Below are 19,890 nucleotides of genomic sequence, written 5' to 3'. Positions count from 1 at the left end.
TTGATTTTTGTGTCTCTTCTTAGCCTGAGAATATTCTTTTTGAGTCTCATTTATATTCATACTTTTTACAGAAATGCTTTCATTGGCCAAAATTGTTTCTTCCAGATCCTCTTCCCAGCCCCATGAAACTTCTCATGAGGGGGTTCTGTTCTTATAAAGCATAAAAATCTATAAATTAACCAAATTTGCATTGAAAATTCTACATCACAGCCTAAATTAACTTTGCTTTTTTTTCCTGAGAAAATAATTTAAATTTTATTTACACAGAATTGTGTGTGTGTGCGTGCACGCACGTGCGCACAGAAAATTCATTTAAAAGAGTATAAGGCAGCAAAAATCCTCAGAAATCCCACTTCTCTGAGACCTACCTCTAGTGTCTCTATATCTGTATGTACATGTATACCTGTAGATATACAGTTCTACACAAAATACATGGTAATTGTTGCCTTGCAAATTTTTTGTCTATATATTTTTTATTTCATAGTATGTGGTCACTCTTAATAAACTTGTTTATGATTATAAATATACATCATCCTTTTTAAGAGTACATAGTATACCATAGTGCAACCATTTAATCAGTTGCCTATTTATAGTCCTTTAAGCTAGTGCCATATTTTTTTCAGCTGTAAACAATGCATGGTATTGTTACTATTTTCTCATGTTTCTTCATCCTTACTAGCTCCTCTAATCTTCCAATTTGCATTGTCTTTCTACCCAGTAAATCCTGCCAGTGCCTTAACATAAGTGTTTTTAACAAGGGGAGATCATAGACCATTTAAAAACATTTTTTAATATTTGTTCTTTGAATGGTATTGTGTACTGAATAATATACTTCTCTGAAATGAACTATTTTTTCCCCCAGAGATTTATAGGTAATAATTAAGGGTCCTACCATTAGCCTCAAACTGTCATAAAAACCATCTTATTTAGTTGTTTTTATGACATAAAACCTCAGAGTTTTTTGGAAGTACAACTCCACTTTTTATCTGTTTTGGAAAATTTAATGTGCAAAGATGGTTCTCCAAAAAATGAAATGAGGAAACCAACCATAATTACTCATCTCCAAAATTCTTTTTTTTTTTTATGATACAGATGTTATGTTATCTGTGGATGCCTCCCTATACTAGCCCTTGCCCTCTGTCACCAGAAGTAACTATTGTCACAAATTTTGTGTATATTATTCTCTTTATAGTTTTATTCTAAATAATATGTTACTTATTTTTGTGTTTTTTGAATTTTTATAAAGTTTATCTGACTTGCCTTTTATGCTTATCAGTATATTCCTTGGACTCATACATGATGTTGCATTACCACTCGGTATTATTCTGTTGAATGTTTGTATCACAGTTTATTTGCCCATTTTACAGTTGATGAACATTTAGATTTTTTTCCAGTGTTTCTATTTTGAACTATGCTGTTGTGAACATTCTTGAACATGCCTCTTGGTATATGTGTGCAAGAGCAGAGACTGGGAATACCTGGTAGATAACCTGTTTTGTAAAGTTTTATTGGAACATAGCCATACCCAATCATTTACATATTTATATATAGCTGTTTTTTGTATTATAAAGGCAGATCTGAGGAATTGCTACAGGGGCTCTATGGTCTGCAAAGCTAAAATATTTATCTAGCTCTTTAACAGAAAACGCTTGCCAGTCCTGCTGTAGGATAGGGTATATACACCTAGAAGTGAACTTGCTGAGTCATAAGATGTATGCATCTTCAGTTTTACCAGATGATGCCATGGTTGGGTCCCCCCCCCCCCCCCACAAAGTCATTGAAACAGTTTATATCTCCTAGCAATAATGTAGGAGAGTTCACATTACTCTGTATCCCTGGGAACACTTGATATTGTCACACTTTGAATGTTTTGCCAGTTTGGTGAGTATAAAATAGTATTTTATATGGTTTTAATTTTCCTTTCCAAAATTATTATTTATTCTTATTATTTTAAATGCTTATTTTTGAGAGAGAGAGAAAAAACAGTGTGAGTGGGGGAGGGGCAGAGAGAGACAGACAGACAGACAGACAGACAGAATCTGAAGCAGGCTCCACGCTCTGAGCTGTCAGCACAGAGCCTGATGCAGGGCTTGAACTCACAAACTGTGAAATCATGACCTGAGCTGATGTTGGACACTTAACCAATTGAGCCACCCAGGTGCCCCTGCTTTCCAAAATTATTAATGAGGTGCTTGAGCCTCATTTCATATGTTCATTGGCCATTTGTTCCTTTTTGTGATGCTTAGTCGAGATTTTTACCAATTTTTCTGTTACCAGTTTGCAGGAATTCTTTATTCAGGATAATAATTCATTACCAGTTATAGGTGTTAAAACTATCTTCTCCCAGTTTGTAAATTGCTTTTTCTCTTTATCGTGTCTTTTAGTGTGCATACATTCTGAATTCTAATGTAGATAAGTATCAGTCTTTACTTTTATGGGTAGTGCTTTCTGTGTCTCATTTAGGAACCTCTCCTTCACTTCCAAAATATGAAGATATTCTCTCTTACTTACTAAAGGTTTTATAATTTTATCTTTAATCCTTTAATTTACTTGGATTTTATTTTTGTGTGTGGTGGAGATAATAACTTCATTATATACTTAATTTTAATGAATTTGTAAATTTTAATCTAACTTGGAAAGTTTAGTCATTATTTACATATTTTTATCAGCTAGAATCTTTTTCTCTTCCTCTGGGTCTCCAGTGACACTATTATTAGGTCCAAGGCTGCTTTTTTTTTCCTCCCTTTCTGTTTAGATTGTATAAATCATATATATAATGCATGTGTATATAATATACATTCTAATATAATTTTTTAAATAGAAGAAGTTGTAATTTCAAAGATTATTTTCTTATAAACAAAAAGCTTGGTTATCCAGTATCCCATAATTTAGGAAGTTAGATTGGGAAAGAATGTTGCTATAGACAGCCATAGTTAATCCTAACTGCAAATAGTGAAGCAGAAAAGGTATCAAGAAAGATTAGAAATTTGAAAATGTAATACTTTGAGTTATTTAATTAGAAATATAATAGCCTCTAGTGCATCATTCTGTCACAGTACTTGTAGCACAAAGTAATTAGTATTCTCAATGAAGATTGAGCCATCGAGAAGTGGCTAAATTAGAATTGTATGTCTTAGTCAAGAAGGCAAGAAAGTATTTTACTTTAGAAAGATTTACACAAAATCATTAGCATTGAAAAGGTACTAGAATATATAGGCATGTCTCATTCTGATGTGTTGCTGGATTGCCAACTTTTGGATATTTAGAATAGAATATGTTTATCTCTGCAAAGGTAATGTATTTCTGAATAACTCAGAAGCCAAATTAACTGATTCATTGTAGTAAAAGCATAATGAACAGCTATCATTGTAGTTTTAACACTATAATATTGAATATTGAAGTCTACTAGTTACATATAAATTTGCTTACACCACTAATAAAAGAGACTTATGCCAACAAATAAGAGTAGACTGATAGATAAGAGGTTTATAGACCTCCGTTCTCTCTCCATTCACCTCCCTCAACCCTTCCCCCCCAATGAGTTTAACAACCCTTGAGGATTCATTTGTAGTAACTTTTAAGGCTAGAAACTATCTTGAAAAGGAACAAAGAAATGAGAGCTTATTGTGGTATAAGGAAAAGGAGCTAATGTATACTTACATTAGGAAAAGGAAGTGTAAAAAGCTCCCAGAAAGTAGATATATTCTATTTACTGAACACATATGTCTTGTGAAGGAGAGAGAGTGTGGTGCATTAGATCATGAGAGAAAAAAGAACAAAGTTTTCAAAATAGAGAAGAGCAGTGGATTTTTTAGAGTCATCTCAGGGAGCAATTCTAACCCCAGTTTGCTGTTTGACCAAGAGTAATTCACTTGAGTACCTAGAGTCTTAGTTTATTTATCTGTAAAACGGTAGGAGAGAGGGAGAGGGAGAGAGAGAGAGAGAGAAAGCAAGTGGGGCAGAGAGAGAACCCCAAGCAGGCTCTGCGCTGTCAGCACAGAGCCCTACGTGGGTCTCAAACTGAGATCATGACCTGAGCTGAAATTGAGAGTCGGACGCTTAACCGACTGAGGCACCCAGGCACCCCTATATGTTACTTAATCTTAAGCTAAAATGCATTGCTTCTGGAGCTTGATTTCTTAAAGCAAGTTTGTTCCATGCACAGTATTCCAATTTTATTAAAAAACATGCTAGAAGGGGCACCTGGGTGGCTCAGTCAGTTAAGCGTCCAACTTCAGCTCAGGTCACAATCTCGCGGTCCGTGAGTTCGAGCCCCGCATCAGGCTCTGGGCTGATGGCTCAGAGCCTGGAGCCTGCTTCCGATTCTGTGTCTCCCTCTCTTTCTGCCCCTCCCCCGTTTATGCTCTCTCTCTGTCTCAAAAATAAATAAATGTTAAAAAAAATTTTTTAAAAACATGCTAGATAAGGCAATTAATGCAAATTTTTACTCATTGATTACAAAGGCTAGAAAAGAGGCTGTGTTAAAGACAACAACCCTTCCTGCCTCAAAATAAGTAAACTTAAAAAAAGATTAACATATTATACATTTTTATGGTGAATTTCAGGTAATATAGAAATACTTACACTGAAAAGCAAAAATTACTTTTTACTCCTCTCTTCCAATCTCATTCTCCTAATCAGAAATAACCCAGTCACCAGTTTGATGTGTATCCCTCTAGACTTTTTTCTATGTGTACAATATATACATATATAAATATGAAGCTTTGTTTTATTTATGTATTTTTAATTTTTTTAATGTTTATTTCTGAGAGAGAGAGACACCAAGTGTGAACGGGGGAGGGTCAGAGAGAGAGGACGACGACACAGAATCCAAAGCAGGCTCCAGGCTCTGAGCTGTCAGTACAGAGCCTGACACAGGGCTCAAACTCAAAAACCACAAGATCATGAACTGAGCGGAAATCAAGAGTTGGATGCTTAACTGACTGAGCCGCCCAGGCGCCCCCAAAATTACCTTTTTCAAACAAAAACGTGATTATATCACTCAGTAGTTATAACTCTTTAGTAGCTTTGTGGGAAAAAAAAATACATTTTTTTGGTCCTCCTGTGATTATTGTTAAGAATGTAACATGAAATACACTAAAGGGGCACTTAAATTGTGAGCCAAGAGTCCTGTGTTTGAGTCTCAGGTATCAAGACTGATTTGGTGACCTTGGGCAAGGCTATTTAACTTCTTGAGCTATTTCCTCAAATATCAAATATAGATAGTGTGAGGAGGGGGATAAGGCAATAATATGAAAGGTACAATATAAACGCAGGACATTGTTAATAGTTAACCTTGTATTTGTTATGCCCTTTGAAAAATTGTCCTTGTGTCTTATCACAGTATCTAGCAGGTCATGGTAGGATTTTTACAAGCTGAACCACCCTTCATTTCACGTTTCACATAATAAAAACCTCAGTCACTAAGAAAAAAAAGTTTAGAAAAGTTAAATGACTTGACAAAAATGAAAACTTAGTACCATGTCAGTAGTAAAATGCTGTATAACCTTGACCTTATAGTCTGATAGTCTTTCCACCAGGCTCTGCTGCCTTCCCAAAATAATTAAGATCATGTATTTATAAAAATCACATAAATATGTTGTTTGTGATTGCAATTTAATTATATAACTCATCCTTCATAAATTGAGAACAGTGTAGAATGGCACATCCATATTATTTACTGTCTTCATCAGGACCTTTGGCTTACAAGAAATGGCTTGCAAAAAGGGAATTTATTAGTAGATATAATTAGCTAGGAGGAATATTAGAGCAACTCTGAGAATGGAAGGTCCTGGATTTCAGAGACTAGAACTGCATCTCAGGGCGGTTAAGACTCTCTGTCACTAATGGCCCTAGGTCTGTGTCCTTAGTTAGCAAACCAGGAAGAAGGATGGACTACAGCTCTGCCTCTGGGAAACTTGGGAGGATTCCATTTGGCCTAGCCCACATCTGACAACCACTCCTGTAAGTAGTAGTAGATTAAACCATATGAAATTGCCAGTAAATATTTTTTACCAACTTGAAAGGCCATTTTGTATGGTTAACCTATTAATAGTGCAGGGTGGTAGAGGGGAGAATGAGACATCATTGATTAACAGCCCTAATGGGACTTCAGAAAATGGTAGAGTTCCACAAAAGAGAAGAGGTGCTTTTCTTCCAACCAGAAGAAGGAAAATAAGAAGGCATTCTGGGCAGACAAAAATCATAGTGACATAATAGAACGCACGAAGCGTGTGGGTCAGCTAGAATTCAGCTGGGCCACTGTGGAAATGAAAGAGGCCTCAAATATTAAAATTTCTAAAGTGAGAGACTGAATTGTTCTTACTAGTCCTTTTCTTAAGCATCTCAGTTTGACAGAACTCCTTTTATGTAACAAATGCACCCGAAGCACTCAAATTACAACTATTGTACTTTTCTGTTGTATCCTAACATTTGTTGGGTATCAAACATGTTTAGGCACCTTCCTCATAACCTGTTTAAAGATGAAGAAATTGAGGTTCAGAGAATTTGCCTAAGATTATACAATTAATCGTTATTAAAGTCTAAATTGAAGATAAATTTTCATTCTATACTGGTACTTCTCAAAGATTGTGCATGAAATACCTCTAAAAGCAGAAGAGAGTATGGGGTGCCTGGGTGGTTTAGTCCGTTAAGCGTCTGACTTCGACTCAAGTTATGATCTCACCGTTCATGGGTTCGAGCCCCATGTCGGCCTCTCTGCTGACAGCTCAGAGCCTGGAGCCTGCATCTGATTCTGTGTCTCCCTCTCTCTTTGTCCCTCCCCTTCTTCCTTCTTGCGCTCTGTCTCTCTCTCTCTCTCTCTCTCTCTCACAAAAATAACGTTTAAAAAATTAAAAAAAACAAAAAAGAAGAGAGTACATATGTATACCTGAGAGGTCTGTTGGCATATGTGATCTTAAACATAAATATTGTTTACGGCTCCATAACAAAGTGGTGATAGCCTTGCTTTTTAAATGCTGAATTGTTTTAACTCAAACTTTGAGTTAAATTGTCTTTTTAAGAAGATGGATAACACATTCTCTCAGTAGGAGAAAAATGGCACACTATGCCTTTATTGTGTGAATAACTGACCCAGTTTATAAAACTCTGGTCCAAACCATACTTCTTGTAAGAATCTGAATTTTCATGCTTCTGGTGCATTAGCCAACAGCTATTGATCTTTCTATATGTTTGGGTTCTGACTGACCAACTGTTAACAGTGTGCTCTAAAGTTACATAGCTTTGGAAGTAGTTTGTAATTGCTATGTTATAGTTAAAGTTTATTTAGTCTTTTTGTTGTTGTTGTTATATACCTAACAAATAAGTATTAGCTGTGTGCTTTATAGAAACCACACTTCTTTTTCAAGAGTTGGGACTCGGGTAAGAAAAAACAAGAATATATAGCAATATCTTGTGGCATTTGGGGAGTATAATAGTAAAGACAGAAATAAAGAGTGCTTTCTGATCATTGATGCTGAAGGTGAGTGGTTCGCAGTCTTATACATAAAGCAAAACTGTGAAGTGATTTGTACTCCTTTTTTATTTTCATAGAGAAGTAGGATAATGGGGCGCCTGGGTGGCGCAGTCGGTTAAGCGTCCGACTTCAGCCAGGTCACGATCTCGCGGTCCGTGAGTTCGAGCCCCACGTCGGGCTCTGGGCTGATGACTCAGAGCCTGGAGCCTGTTACCGATTCTGTGTCTCCCTCTCTCTCTGCCCCTCCCCTGTTCATGCTCTGTCTCTCTCTGTCCCAAAAATAAATAAACGTTGAAAAAAAAATTTTTTTAAAAAAAAAGAGAAGTAGGATAATGATGTGATAGTTTAAAGGATACTTTGGATAGTTGACTATCTTGCAAGTTTCCAGAAGTCTCCAAAGTGATCTATTTAGAGAAAATTTTGATGAAAAAACTAGTTAAGGTTATAGTATAATAATGGGGAAAATTTGACCATGGGGAAAATTTTCATAATTGTAGTTTTATGTCAGATATATTAACTTTTACTATTTTTAATTCATTCAAATAGCTATGGAAAATACTTACAGAAGTTAATCTGTGTAAAAATGATGGGTTTGTTTTTTCCCCCCAATTTTTGTCATCTTTTAAAAGACTTACCTGAATAGATCTTCTTTATGTTCCTTTGTTTGTTTGTTGTTTTTTAAGAGCATGAGAGTGAGTGGGAGGGTGGGGAGAGACGGGGAAAGGGAGAATCTTTTTTGTTTTTTTGTTTTTTTAAATGTTTGTTTGTTTATTTTGAGAGAGAGAATCCCAAGCAGGCTCCATGCTGTCAGCACAGAGCCCAATTCAGGGCCTGTACCCATGACTGTGAGATCATGACCTAAGCCAAAATCAAGAGTCAGAAGCTCAACCGTCTGAGCCACCCAGGCACCCCTGAATAAATCTCTTTATTTGTTGTTAGATTCTTTCTTGAACAGTTTACTTAAAAAAAAAAAACAACCCATCTTCTTCATTTTATAGATGATAGTATTTCTGCTGCAAGTACTTCCGATGTTCAAGATCGCCTCTCAGCTCTTGAGTTACGAGTTCAACAACAAGAAGATGAAATCACCGTGCTAAAGGCAGCTTTGGCTGATGTTTTGAGGCGTCTTGCAATCTCCGAAGATCATGTAGCCTCAGTGAAAAAATCAGTTCCAAGTAAAGGTAATTGTTAAAGTAGGAAAAGTCTTGCTTTTTGCAGCTTACTTTGCAATAATGTGTAAAACTTGTGTATTTTATCAGTGACATTAAACCAAGAATATAAAACTATAGTTTGTCTTTTGGATTAGCTGTAACTATAGTTTGTTACATTGCCTTTTTTTTTTCATTCCCAAGAAATTCTGAAAGTTTACTATTTATTATTTTAAGTAGGAATATTTTTGTAATACCACTGATTGTACATACAGCTTTTATGTCATAGTATTTGTGTGAATTTAGTATTTTCCAACTAGATAACAAATTTACTGAGGACAGGAATTGAATCTTCTTTTTGTGTCTCCCATAGTAATTAATTAGCATTGTATCTTGAACATAGTAGATAGGCACCCATGTACTTTTTGAGTCATTCCTCTTACCATTACAGAAATGATAAAAGTCATAGTTCAAACAATCTTATTCTAAGCCTTCTGTGGTCATTAGTGAGAAAAGTTCTGAAGAATTTAAGCTCTGAAACTTATTACCAACCCCAGTACCGTGTTAATTTTAACTTCTAGATATTAAGGGTTTTCACAGGTTGAGAGAAACAGTCATTAGAATGCTATTATTCTGAGTTTGGAGCAGATCTTGTGTGGCCTTTCCCTTCCTCCAACCACCCAGAAAGAATTTTAAATTCTTTTATGTTAAGCAACTGAATCTATTATTTCATATATCTTATGATTTTTTTGATAGAGTAGGTGGACATAGGCCTAACTATCCCCCATTTTGGCAATGGGCAAAGTGAGGATATTTATGAATTCAGTTTCTGAATGTTGAGTTTGAAGTTATATGGTGTGGAGGTAGACACATAGATAGCTGAATTATAGGTCTAGTGTTCATGTTAATCTTGGCTAGCAGGAAGAATTTGGGAATATTCAGCTTATGGATAATAGTTGGAGCCATAGGAAGAGGATGTAAAATGAGAACGAGGCTCAGGATAGTTCTCTTGGGAGCTCTAGTATTTCAGCAAAGAAAAAGTGATTCATGTTGCCAGATGCTACAAAGAGATTGAATAAAACAAAGACTGAGAGGTGACCCTTGGATTTGGCATTTATGAGGTTACTAGAAACCTCCACAAGCAATTGTAGTGGAGTGGTAGGATTGCAAATCAGATTACAGTTGACGAGAATTGTGGAATTGGGAGTAGCAACTATAGTCACTCTTCAAAAAATAGGCCTGAGGGAAGAAAGATGGTAGTAACTAGAGGAAGATGTTAAATTGAAGGTCAGCTTTAATTTAATTTTTATTGTTTAAGATGTTATAGACTTGAGGATAAAGATAAGTTGAGGACAAAAGACAGCATGGAGGAAGATATTAATGCCGACATGAATAGGGAGTGGGAATTGATGAGGCAGGTTTCCTGAGAGTTTGGACAAGAACTGTAGCACAGGTAAGAAACTATTGGTCTTAGAAGACTCCTTCTTCTGGGATAGACTGAAAAGAGCTAAAACTATGTGGGTGGGGGTCACTAAATATTCACAGTTGTCAGGGCTGGAACTTCGATTCCTTACCACTTTTCCTCAGGAGACAGTGATGCTTTCTAAGAAGGTAAGACAGTTCCTACCGGTGAAAAAAGGGGTAATTGGAACGACTAGAGAATAGGAGACCATAGACATACGAAGGAAGTGCTGAGTCACCTTGAAAACATTGAAGTGGTGCATTCTGATTGTGTGGTTCCCATTCTTTTTTTTTTTTTAAGTTATTTTTAATTTTTATTATTGAAGTGTATAGTTAACATACAGTGTTACGTTAGTTTCAAGTGTACAGTATCATGATTCAACAATTCTGTTTAGTCAGTGCTCTCCATGATAGTTCCCATACATTATCATACCTTACATTATTACAGTATTAATGACTATATTCCCTTCCCTATGCTGTATTTTTAATAAATGAATGGGTAAAGAAGATGTGATATGTGTGTGTGTGTGTGTGTGTGTGTGTGTGTGTACACACACAATGTGATTCCCATTCTTATACTTCCCACCTTCAAACACTCTAGGCCTGGGTAGTTAATAGTGGAGACTTAGACAGGTGGCTGGGTTGATCTGCTCCATTAGTGGTTAGTAAGATAAATGTGTCAGTGACAAGGGATAAGGGACTGGAAAGTTTGCCAAAAGATTTCATAGAAACCACTTTGGCTAATAATGTTATATTGCAGTCCTTAAATTTTTTTGAGAACCAGCTTTGAGGACTGCCAAAATCAAGCCAGGAAGAACTTTATTTGGTTATAAATTGATTTTAATAAGAGGATTCTGGAGTTGTTAGAGTAGAATGAGGAGCCAGATCAGTTAGTGTGTGTGGGCTTTAACGGGAAGGTGAACTTGGTGTAGAGAAAGAACACACTTACCATTTATAATTGACATGTAACCTCAGCTTCTGACTGTATAAATATTTTAAATTCTGAAAGAGAAAATGGTACAGTGTTTGGTTATTATCCACAATATTTTTGAAAGCTTGTTTCAGGGGTGCCTGGGTGGCTCAGTCGGTTTAGCGTCTAACTTCTGCTCAGGTCATGATCTCATGGTTCGTGAGTTTGAGCCCCAGGTGCTCTGTGCTGACAGCTCACAGCCTGGAGCCTGCTTCAGATTCTGTGTCTCCCTCGCTCTGCCCCTCTCCAGCTCACTCGCTCTCTCTTTCAAAAATAAATAAACGTTAAAAAGATTTTTTTAAAAAAGAAAGCTTATTTTAAATAGGTCATACTAGTTAGAAAACATTGAGAATTTTTTTATTATGCTAAAACAACAGTACGTTATAATTTTGTGTTGAGAAAAATTTAAACACTTTTTTCTGATTTTTTTATTTCCCAAGATATTTGAGTAAAAAATATTTATGGAGAAATTAAAAAAAAATTTTTTTAATGTTTTTTTATTTATTTTTGAGACAGAGACAGAGCATGAGCAGGGGAGGGGCAGAGAGAGGGGGAGACACAGAATCTGAAGTGGGCTCCAGGCTCTGAGCTGTCAGCCCAGAGCCCAACGCGGGCTCAAACTCACGGAGTGTGAGATCATGACCTGAGCTGAAGTCGGATGCTCAACCAACTGAGCCACCCAGGCACCCATTTATAGAGAAATTTAAAGACTGCTTTTTAAAAATTTGATAGACAGTGGTAAATTTTGTATGATGCATCAGTTACTTCGTACTTACCTGTTCCAATGTCATAAAATACAAATAAAATTAAATAGCTGTAGTTCCTATTCTCCAGGGACATACTTTCTGTAAGTTACTCTTTCTAGTCTTTGTTTAGTTGTCCTTACTCATAATTCCTTTTGTCTCTGAAGTGAATTTAGGATCAGATTTATTTAAGGCTCTTTAGTGACGACTTAACCTAGTTCTGGAGTTACAGAGCCATCTGCAGCTGCTACATTGGAACTTTTTTTCCCCCACATACTATCAACTCCTAATCCTTATTAATAACCTTATTAATTAGATAGGGAGCTCCTTTCCACTAATTGTACTTTATAAGCTTACTATGACTGCTCTTCTTACAATGTGCCAACATGGTTACATTCTGAAATGGGGTCCACTAGTGATTATTCTTTTTTTCTTTTTTTTGACTTTTAAAAAAATTTTTATGTTTATTTTTGAGAGAGAGATACAGAGTGTGAATGGGGGAGGGGCAGAGAGAGAGGGAGACACAGAATCCAAAGTAGGCTCCAGGCTCTGAGCTGTCAGCACAAAGCCCAACGCAAGGCTCAAACCACAAGCCGTGAGATCATGACCTGAACCGAAGTCAGCACTCAACCACCTGAACCACCCAGGTAGCCTACTAGTGATTATTCTTTAAGTTACTTAGTTAGATGCAGGCTTTGAAATGCTGTCTATAAAATAGATTAAAGGGGGAGTTGATTATATAACAATTTGGGGAGATATTATTTTAGAGATGAGCATAATTCATTGTTAAGAATTACTCTGGTTCCTTTTATTGGAAAAATTTGCTTGACTAATTTTTGTTTGCCAATATTGATACTTAGAGAAATATGTATTTAAAGGCTTTAAATTTATTATTGGAAATTCTAAACAGCTTTATCGTGGAGTTTATAATATACAATAGAAATTATTGGGAAAATATTAGGTGATTCTTCACTATTGACGTTTGTATATAGCCTAATAAAGATCAACTGTCAGTTTTGATATTAAACAGGATTTATATTATGAATATTTGTAATGATCATTTTAAGCAAAGTATTTTATAATAAATGAAGTTTTTCATAAAATGCTCTTTTTAAAGAATAAAATTATTTTGTGGGAATTTTGTATATATTTTTAATTTTTTTTTAATGTTTGTTTATTTTTGAGAGAGAGAGAGAGACAGAGCCCGAGCAGGGGAGGGACAGAGAGAGGGAGACACAGAATACAAAGCAGGTTCTAGGCTCTGAGATGTCAGCATGGACCTGACGTGGGGCTCAAACTCAACGAACCATGAGATCATGACCTGAGCTGAAGTCCGACACTTAACCCACTGAACCACCCAGGGGCCCCTTGTATATTTTTTCTTTATTGAAAAAGTAATTTCTGATACTGTGGAAAATTTTATCTTCTGTATGAATTGTTTTTTAGTCCTCTGTGAAATTAGAATTTATTGTATTCACTTTCACATAAATTACTGATAGGAGAATACTCACTATCATTTGCTTAGATAGCTACACTTTTTTAGAGGATTTTTCTTTAGAAGTAAGGCTAACCCCCTGTTGGATAAATAAGTGTGAAAGCTCTTTATGAAACTGTGGTTAAAAGTATAGGCTAACTTCCTTATTGATAAATTCAACTAATTTTGCTAGATGGTGGTGATACGGGGGGGACATAGCTTTAGGTGTGACTAAAACTAAATGTTGTGTATGCTGCTGGTTTAATGACATTCTACGGTGTCACTTCGTAGTAATATTACCATTCAGTAGATGTCTAAGTCAGAAGCACACCTAACTAGTCATTTCAGTATTTTTAGTACTCTTCTGTTAGTTTATTCCTTCTCATGTGCCAGCAGTATTAAAAGCTAAGCCCCATTTTTTTCTTTGGTATATTATGCTCGACACTTAACTAAGGTAGAAATTTTCCCAGTAGTTTTTTTTTTTTTTTAATTTTTTTTTAACATTTATTTATTATTGAGAGACAGAGACAGAACATGAGCATGGGAGGGGCCAGGAGATGGGGAGACACAGAATCTGAAGCAGGCACCAGGCTCTGAGCCATCAGCACAGAGCCTGATGTGGGGCTCAAACTCACAAACCAAGAGATCATGACCTGACCCAAAGTCTGACGCTCAACCAACTGAGCCACCCAGGCGTCCCCTCCACCCCCCAGTAGTTTTTAAGGTAGCCAGTCATTTAAGGTTCTCATATACCTTCTCTTCTGTTGGAGAATTTTTTCCTTTTGACGGCATATGTTCATAATATATGTAGCAGTTGTAACGGAGTTCCTGCCAAAAGGAAAAAAAAAATTACCTGTATTTTGGAACAAACGGGAAGGCCCAGGGAACACTTTGGCAAGATTAGCTGCCAGGAAGACAAATTATGTCACAGCTGGTGCCTGGGAAACCCATTAAGACCTCTCAGGGTGACCAAATGAATGTAATTTGAGAATACAGTCCAGTGGCATTATGTGAAGACAAGCTGTTAGTATACAATGGTATATAAGCAAAGGAGTCAAATTTATCTGAAGATGAGAATCAGTCATTTTACACCAGGAAACTGCTGGTAAACCAAAAGTATCAAGCATTGCAGATGACATTTGAGAAATGAGAGAGCCCAGAGGCAAAATTGAAATGTAAAGAGTATCTGTTTTCTTAAAAAAAACAATCCTAATTGTGTAGAAACTGGGATAACGTACAGGCACAGGTCTGTATCATTGCCTCTTACTCCAGATAACATTTGGGAAAACACAGAAATTGTCATAAGTTTGCTGTAAATGATGTTGATAAGTAAATCATACTAATCTGGTTGGAAAGTGAATTTCCTTGGTGGTCCCTTGGGCCAAAGTGACTGGTGATTGTGGTAGGAGATGGAAGTGTTTTATTATTTGACAACAGATCAAAGACTTCTAAGATGCACTTTGCATATAGAAGTATATGAGTAGATATTGCCTCAGACCAGGCAACAGTTACCGTTTCCAGAAATCTAGAGTTCCATTTCTGTATGAAAGTCAAATCTATCTTTGGTCATTTCAACTCAAAATATACTTTCAAAAAACTAGTGACCATTAGGAGTTGAAAGGACTGAAGTACACCTTCCTGTGAGACAAAAGGAAAGGAGCTTGAAAATACAAAGAGAGTGGAAGAGGTCTGCAGTTGGAGCTGTGGGGCATATGATAGAGAATCTGAGATAAATTAAAAATTTTGAGTGTCAGCTAGAGTTCTTCCTCCAAGGACCATCTTTATCCTTCTTCTTTTTTTATTTTAAATTTTTTTTTTCAACGTTTATTTATTTTTTTGGGACAGAGAGAGACAGAGCATGAACGGGGGAGGGGCAGAGAGAGAGGGAGACACAGAATCGGAAACAGGCTCCAGGCTCCGAGCCATCAGCCCAGAGCCTGACGCGGGGCTCGAACTCACGGACCGCGAGATCGTGACCTGGCTGAAGTCGGACGCTTAACCGACTGCGCCACCCAGGCGCCCCTATCCTTCTTCTGATCAAAAATTTTCCCATCTTTTTTTTTTTTTTTTAATGTTTATTTATTTTGAGAGAGAATCCCAAACAGGCTCTGCCCTGTCAGCGCAGAGCCCAACAAAGGGCTCAATTCCACGTACCGAGAAATCATGACTTGAGTTGAAATCAACAGTTGGACACTTAACCAACTGAGCCATCCAGGTGCCCGCCATATTTTTCCATCTTTTAAGGTTCAAACTATTTCCTGACAATATTTCTATTTCTTTGTTTCTTCTTGGAATCATTTAAAAAGTTTTAAAAGTCTGTTTTGGTATGTATATTTGATGTTCGTGCTAGATTATAATCTATTTGAAGGCAGGGACAGTTTATTACTAACAGCTAGCCTTGGGATGACTCAGTAAGTACTTGTTAAATTGAACGTGGAGAGTAGAAAGTTTTAGAAGCAGGAAGTTGTGGTTAAAAAAAAAAAAAACTGGTTTAGAGAGGGGATTGGGATAGATCCAAGATTAAGAGAATATTAGGGATTAGGGTAGCCAGGATTTTAGATTTTGTGATTTTGAATATGGAACAGTTTCTAGTGATTACTGTGTGAGTCTAGTGTATAGTATAGTCATTAGTATTTAGGAACTGTCAGGCTAAGTTATCAGAAAGGTCCTATGCTTGGGTGTGTCATCAAGGAATATAAAACATATGGTTAGTATTCTTATGGCATCATAAAGTATAAAAATTATTGTTGGCCTTCAGCTGGCATTAATGATGGTTTCTACTCTAATTAAAACTAAATACCTTCCTGGTTTATAGACTTTTAGCCTAAATTTCTATTTCAGCCAGGTTCCTGCTCAGAAATAGAACTACTTATACTTTTGTAAAAAAGGAGAGGTTCCTGCTGCTTCCAGTCCTGTAGGCTAATCTTTGAGATCATGGCTCAGACTTTATAATGTCTAAGCCATAGAGGAGAGGGATGTGTGTGTGTGCATACACATATATACATATATGCACACACACACAGCACTAAGGGTGCATTCCAGTCATGGATCTGTGTAACTTCAATAATCATTTTTATGTTCCATTCTTCCAGTTAAGTTCCTAATATTCTGAATTTCAAAGAATACACTTTAGACTTCTCAACTGAAAAACAAGCATTCACCCACAGTTCCTTTTTGTTTCCTGCCTCTGCTTTACTTAATGCATTGCCTCTACCTTTGGAGATGATTTACTCTTTCATCCAAATGCTAAGGATTCCCAGTACCAAGAGCTATTTCAAATTAAACTGTAGGATTAAAGGCGACCATGAAAACCTTCTTTTGGCCTTTTCTTGCTATTTATTTATTTATATTATTTTTAATGTTTATTTTTGCGAGAGAAAACACTAGCAGTGGAAGGGCAGAGAGAGGGGAACAGAGGATCTGAAGCAGGCTCTGTACTGATAGCAGAGAACCCGATGTGGGGCTTGAACCCACAAACTGTGAGATCATGACCTAAGCTGAAGTTGGATGCTTAACCTACTGAGACACCCAGGCGCCCCTCTTGCTGTTTACATTAGTATCTGGGGTCCTTGATGATTTAGTACTATTGTCTGCTTAGAATTTCCTTTCCCCCTACTCCCTCTGGTAAGTTTCTGTGTGTTATCCTGGCACTGCTTAAAATGTCACTCTACGTTAGGCGAATTATTTCTTTCTCCTTACTTAACTACTCCTTCTGCCTGGACTCAAATGTTGATTTCACTGCTTACCGCAATAGAACCTTGAGCATGTTAATAATCTCTCCAATTTCTTCATCAGTAAAATTGGGATGATAATAATAAATCCCTTTCAGGATTATGGGTAAGGTTAAAGGATATTCCACTTATGAAGTACCTAGGACAATGCCTAGCACCTGGCAAGCACTTGATAATTAATATTACTCCACACCATTTACTGTATTGACAGTGTCTGTTTCCTTCATCTTTTCAGTGAACGAGGCACTGTTTTAGGTGGTGGAGATTAAAGAAATAAAAAACACGGACTTTGCCCCCAAAGGACCTCAGGTAAACTGAGAAGACAGATAGGTCAGTATTACAAAATTATAGGTAATTCGTATTAAAAAGGTAAATTCAGGGTGCTGTGGGAGCACCTAGGATAAATACTTAATTAAACCAGAGTTGAAGGTTCCTTGCAGGAGGTGACATCAGCACTCATCTACCTTCATGATTTTAATAGCCACTTATTAGTACCAGTTCCCAAATTGTTCCCAGATCTAGGCTTCAGCACTTCAGAATTGTCTATCTTTTTTTTTTCTTTTTTTTTTTTTTTCAACTTTTATTTATTTTTGGGACAGAGAGAGACAGAGCATGAACGGGGGAGGGGCAGAGAGAGAGGGAGACACAGAATCGGAAACAGGCTCCAGGCTCCGAGCCATCAGCCCAGAGCCCGACGCGGGGCTCGAACTCGCGGACCGCGAGATCGTGACCTGGCTGAAGTCGGACGCTTAACCGACTGCGCCACCCAGGCGCCCCGTGAATTGTCTATCTTACTAGATTGTTCTGTTTGTGTGTCCTTCAGAATTCGTAAATGTACAATGTCCCCAAATTGAACTCCTTATTCTTTAAGTCTTCTAAACACTTCTTAAAACTGACTCCTCCCCTGCATTCATGCTACCAGGCTCTTATTTCATATCTCCATCATCTATGCTTGGATCACTACCCTAAAATCTGCTCTTCACGTAGCCACTAGAGGGTTTTCTCTAAAATGTAAATTGAACTAACTCCTTTTTTCCAGCTCAAACCCTTTTAGTGATCTCTATCCTCTGTAGATAGAGTCTCCATAATCTAACTGCTGTTTACCTCTCCCATCTGGACTCTGCTGTCTCTTGTTTCACATTCTCACCACACAAAGAGCTTTTTGTCTGCCTCCTCTCTTCCATGCACTCACACACACCCCACTTTGCTATTATAGTCTGTTTCTTTGCACATACTAGAGTAAGCTCCAAGTATCTTATCACCTATCTTTTACTTGGCTTAACACTTTGTTCTGCATTTCTTCTAGGAAATCTTTTTTGAGTTCTGTGCTCCTAATCATCTTTATAGAGTTATGTGTCTTTCCTTTGTACTTGTTCATACTCTGTTCATATCACTGTTACTGTACTTACCACATATTTTCATTGCCAGTGTGATTCTCTTGCAAGATGTTGAACTCCTTGATGCCAGTAACTGCCTTTTACTCTTTTGTAAAACAAGGCTTTTAAGTCTTTTGTAAACCCATGGGTAGATGGATGATGAATATGTGTTAATTTAGGCAAGCAGGGATGACTAGCATATGCCAGAAAGGACAATCCAGGCGCAAAAGCACAAAGGAGTAAAAGTACTTAGTTAAGGAATTCAGAGGAAACTGAAGCATGAGGTGTGAGGTTGGGAGTGTTAAGAAATGAACCTAGACTGTTAGATAGGGCCCTTGGTGAAAGGTTTTCTTATGCCTTTCTGAGGAATTTAGTTCTTATCCGGAGGGCACTGGAGAACCATTTAGGGATTTTAAACTGAGGAGCGACAGGTTGATTTACAGAAATTCATTAATTCTGAAATCCCTATATTTCTTGCATTTTAACATCTCTGAAATTACAGCACCTGTTTCTTACAATTGATTGTGCCTACAGTTCTCACAAGCAGCACATCCTTATAGGGCATTCGAGATGATGGTGCATGTTACTATTGATGGCATATCAAATTCAAAGACATACAGCATGTTTCAGAAAGAGGATTCTGATGCAGTGTTGACAATGCCTTAAGAGAAGGGTAATATAACAAGTAGGGAGAATAGAGCTAAAACTGAACATAATCCAGAACAGAAATTTGAGGCAGTCGTGGTAAAGTTGCATTCATTTAGTCTTCAGATACTGATCAGGTGCTTTCTGTGTGCCAAGCACAGTATAAATCACAGGGATACATACAAGAAGCACAAAACAAGTAAGGTTTCCAAATAGAGTTACACATAATTATAAATGGGGATAAGGACTGCAAAGGAAATAAAAGGGGGTAGTAAGAGAGTAAGATGATCATAAAAGCCGTCTTTGACGAAGTGCTGTTCAGCTGAAATTTAAAAGGTGAGGATGAGCCTTCCAGGTGAAGAACATTCCAAGTAGCAGAACAAATGTTAAAGATTAGGTATAAGAAAGGATAGGAGGAAAAATTGAATTCAAGATTTTGGTCATAAGCCAAAACAAAACAAAAAAACAAACCCGCCTTGACTGTTATCTCACACCATACAAAAATGAACAAAATGGATCATAGACCTCAGCATAAGAGCTAAATCCATAAAATTTCTGTAAGAAAATACAGGGGGAACCTTTAATGACCTTGGGTTTGGAAAGAATGTTATAAATAGGACACAAACAAGTACAAATAATAAGGGAGAAAGCCATTAATTGAGCATCAAAATTTAAAAATCTTGTTCTTCCAGAGATTTTTGAAAATAAAAAGGCAAGCTACAAAACGGGAAAAAATAGTTTCAACACATATCTCTCAAAAAACTTTTATCTAGAAGACAGCCCATTTAAAAAATAGGCAAAATATATAAACGTACACATGACTAACAAAGATATATGAATGTCAAGCACATAAAAAGATACTCAGTAC

General features: G+C 36.8%; 1 protein-coding gene across 7 annotated transcripts in view; it reads left to right on the top strand.

The window, feature by feature from the left end:
• Positions 1 to 19,890, top strand: part of EML4 (EMAP like 4) — a 161,713-nt gene that overhangs the window by 60,602 nt on the left and 81,221 nt on the right. For 5 of the 7 annotated variants that reach the window (XM_030311215.1, XM_030311216.1, XM_030311213.1 and 2 more), the window contains exon 2: positions 8,473 to 8,655. In XM_030311215.1, the coding sequence (XP_030167075.1) occupies positions 8,473 to 8,655 (183 nt within the window). Of the gene's footprint in view, positions 1 to 8,472; positions 8,656 to 17,236; positions 17,332 to 19,890 lie in introns of those variants that run through there. The other 2 variants (XM_030311218.1, XM_030311217.1) reach the window with 2 other exon arrangements.

The sequence above is a fragment of the Lynx canadensis genome, chromosome A3 (genome assembly GCF_007474595.2).
Source record: "Lynx canadensis isolate LIC74 chromosome A3, mLynCan4.pri.v2, whole genome shotgun sequence".
Taxonomy (NCBI): Eukaryota; Metazoa; Chordata; class Mammalia; order Carnivora; family Felidae; genus Lynx; species Lynx canadensis.
The sequence above is the reverse complement of the archived record's forward strand: the minus strand, read 5'-3'. Positions and strand labels throughout refer to the sequence as shown.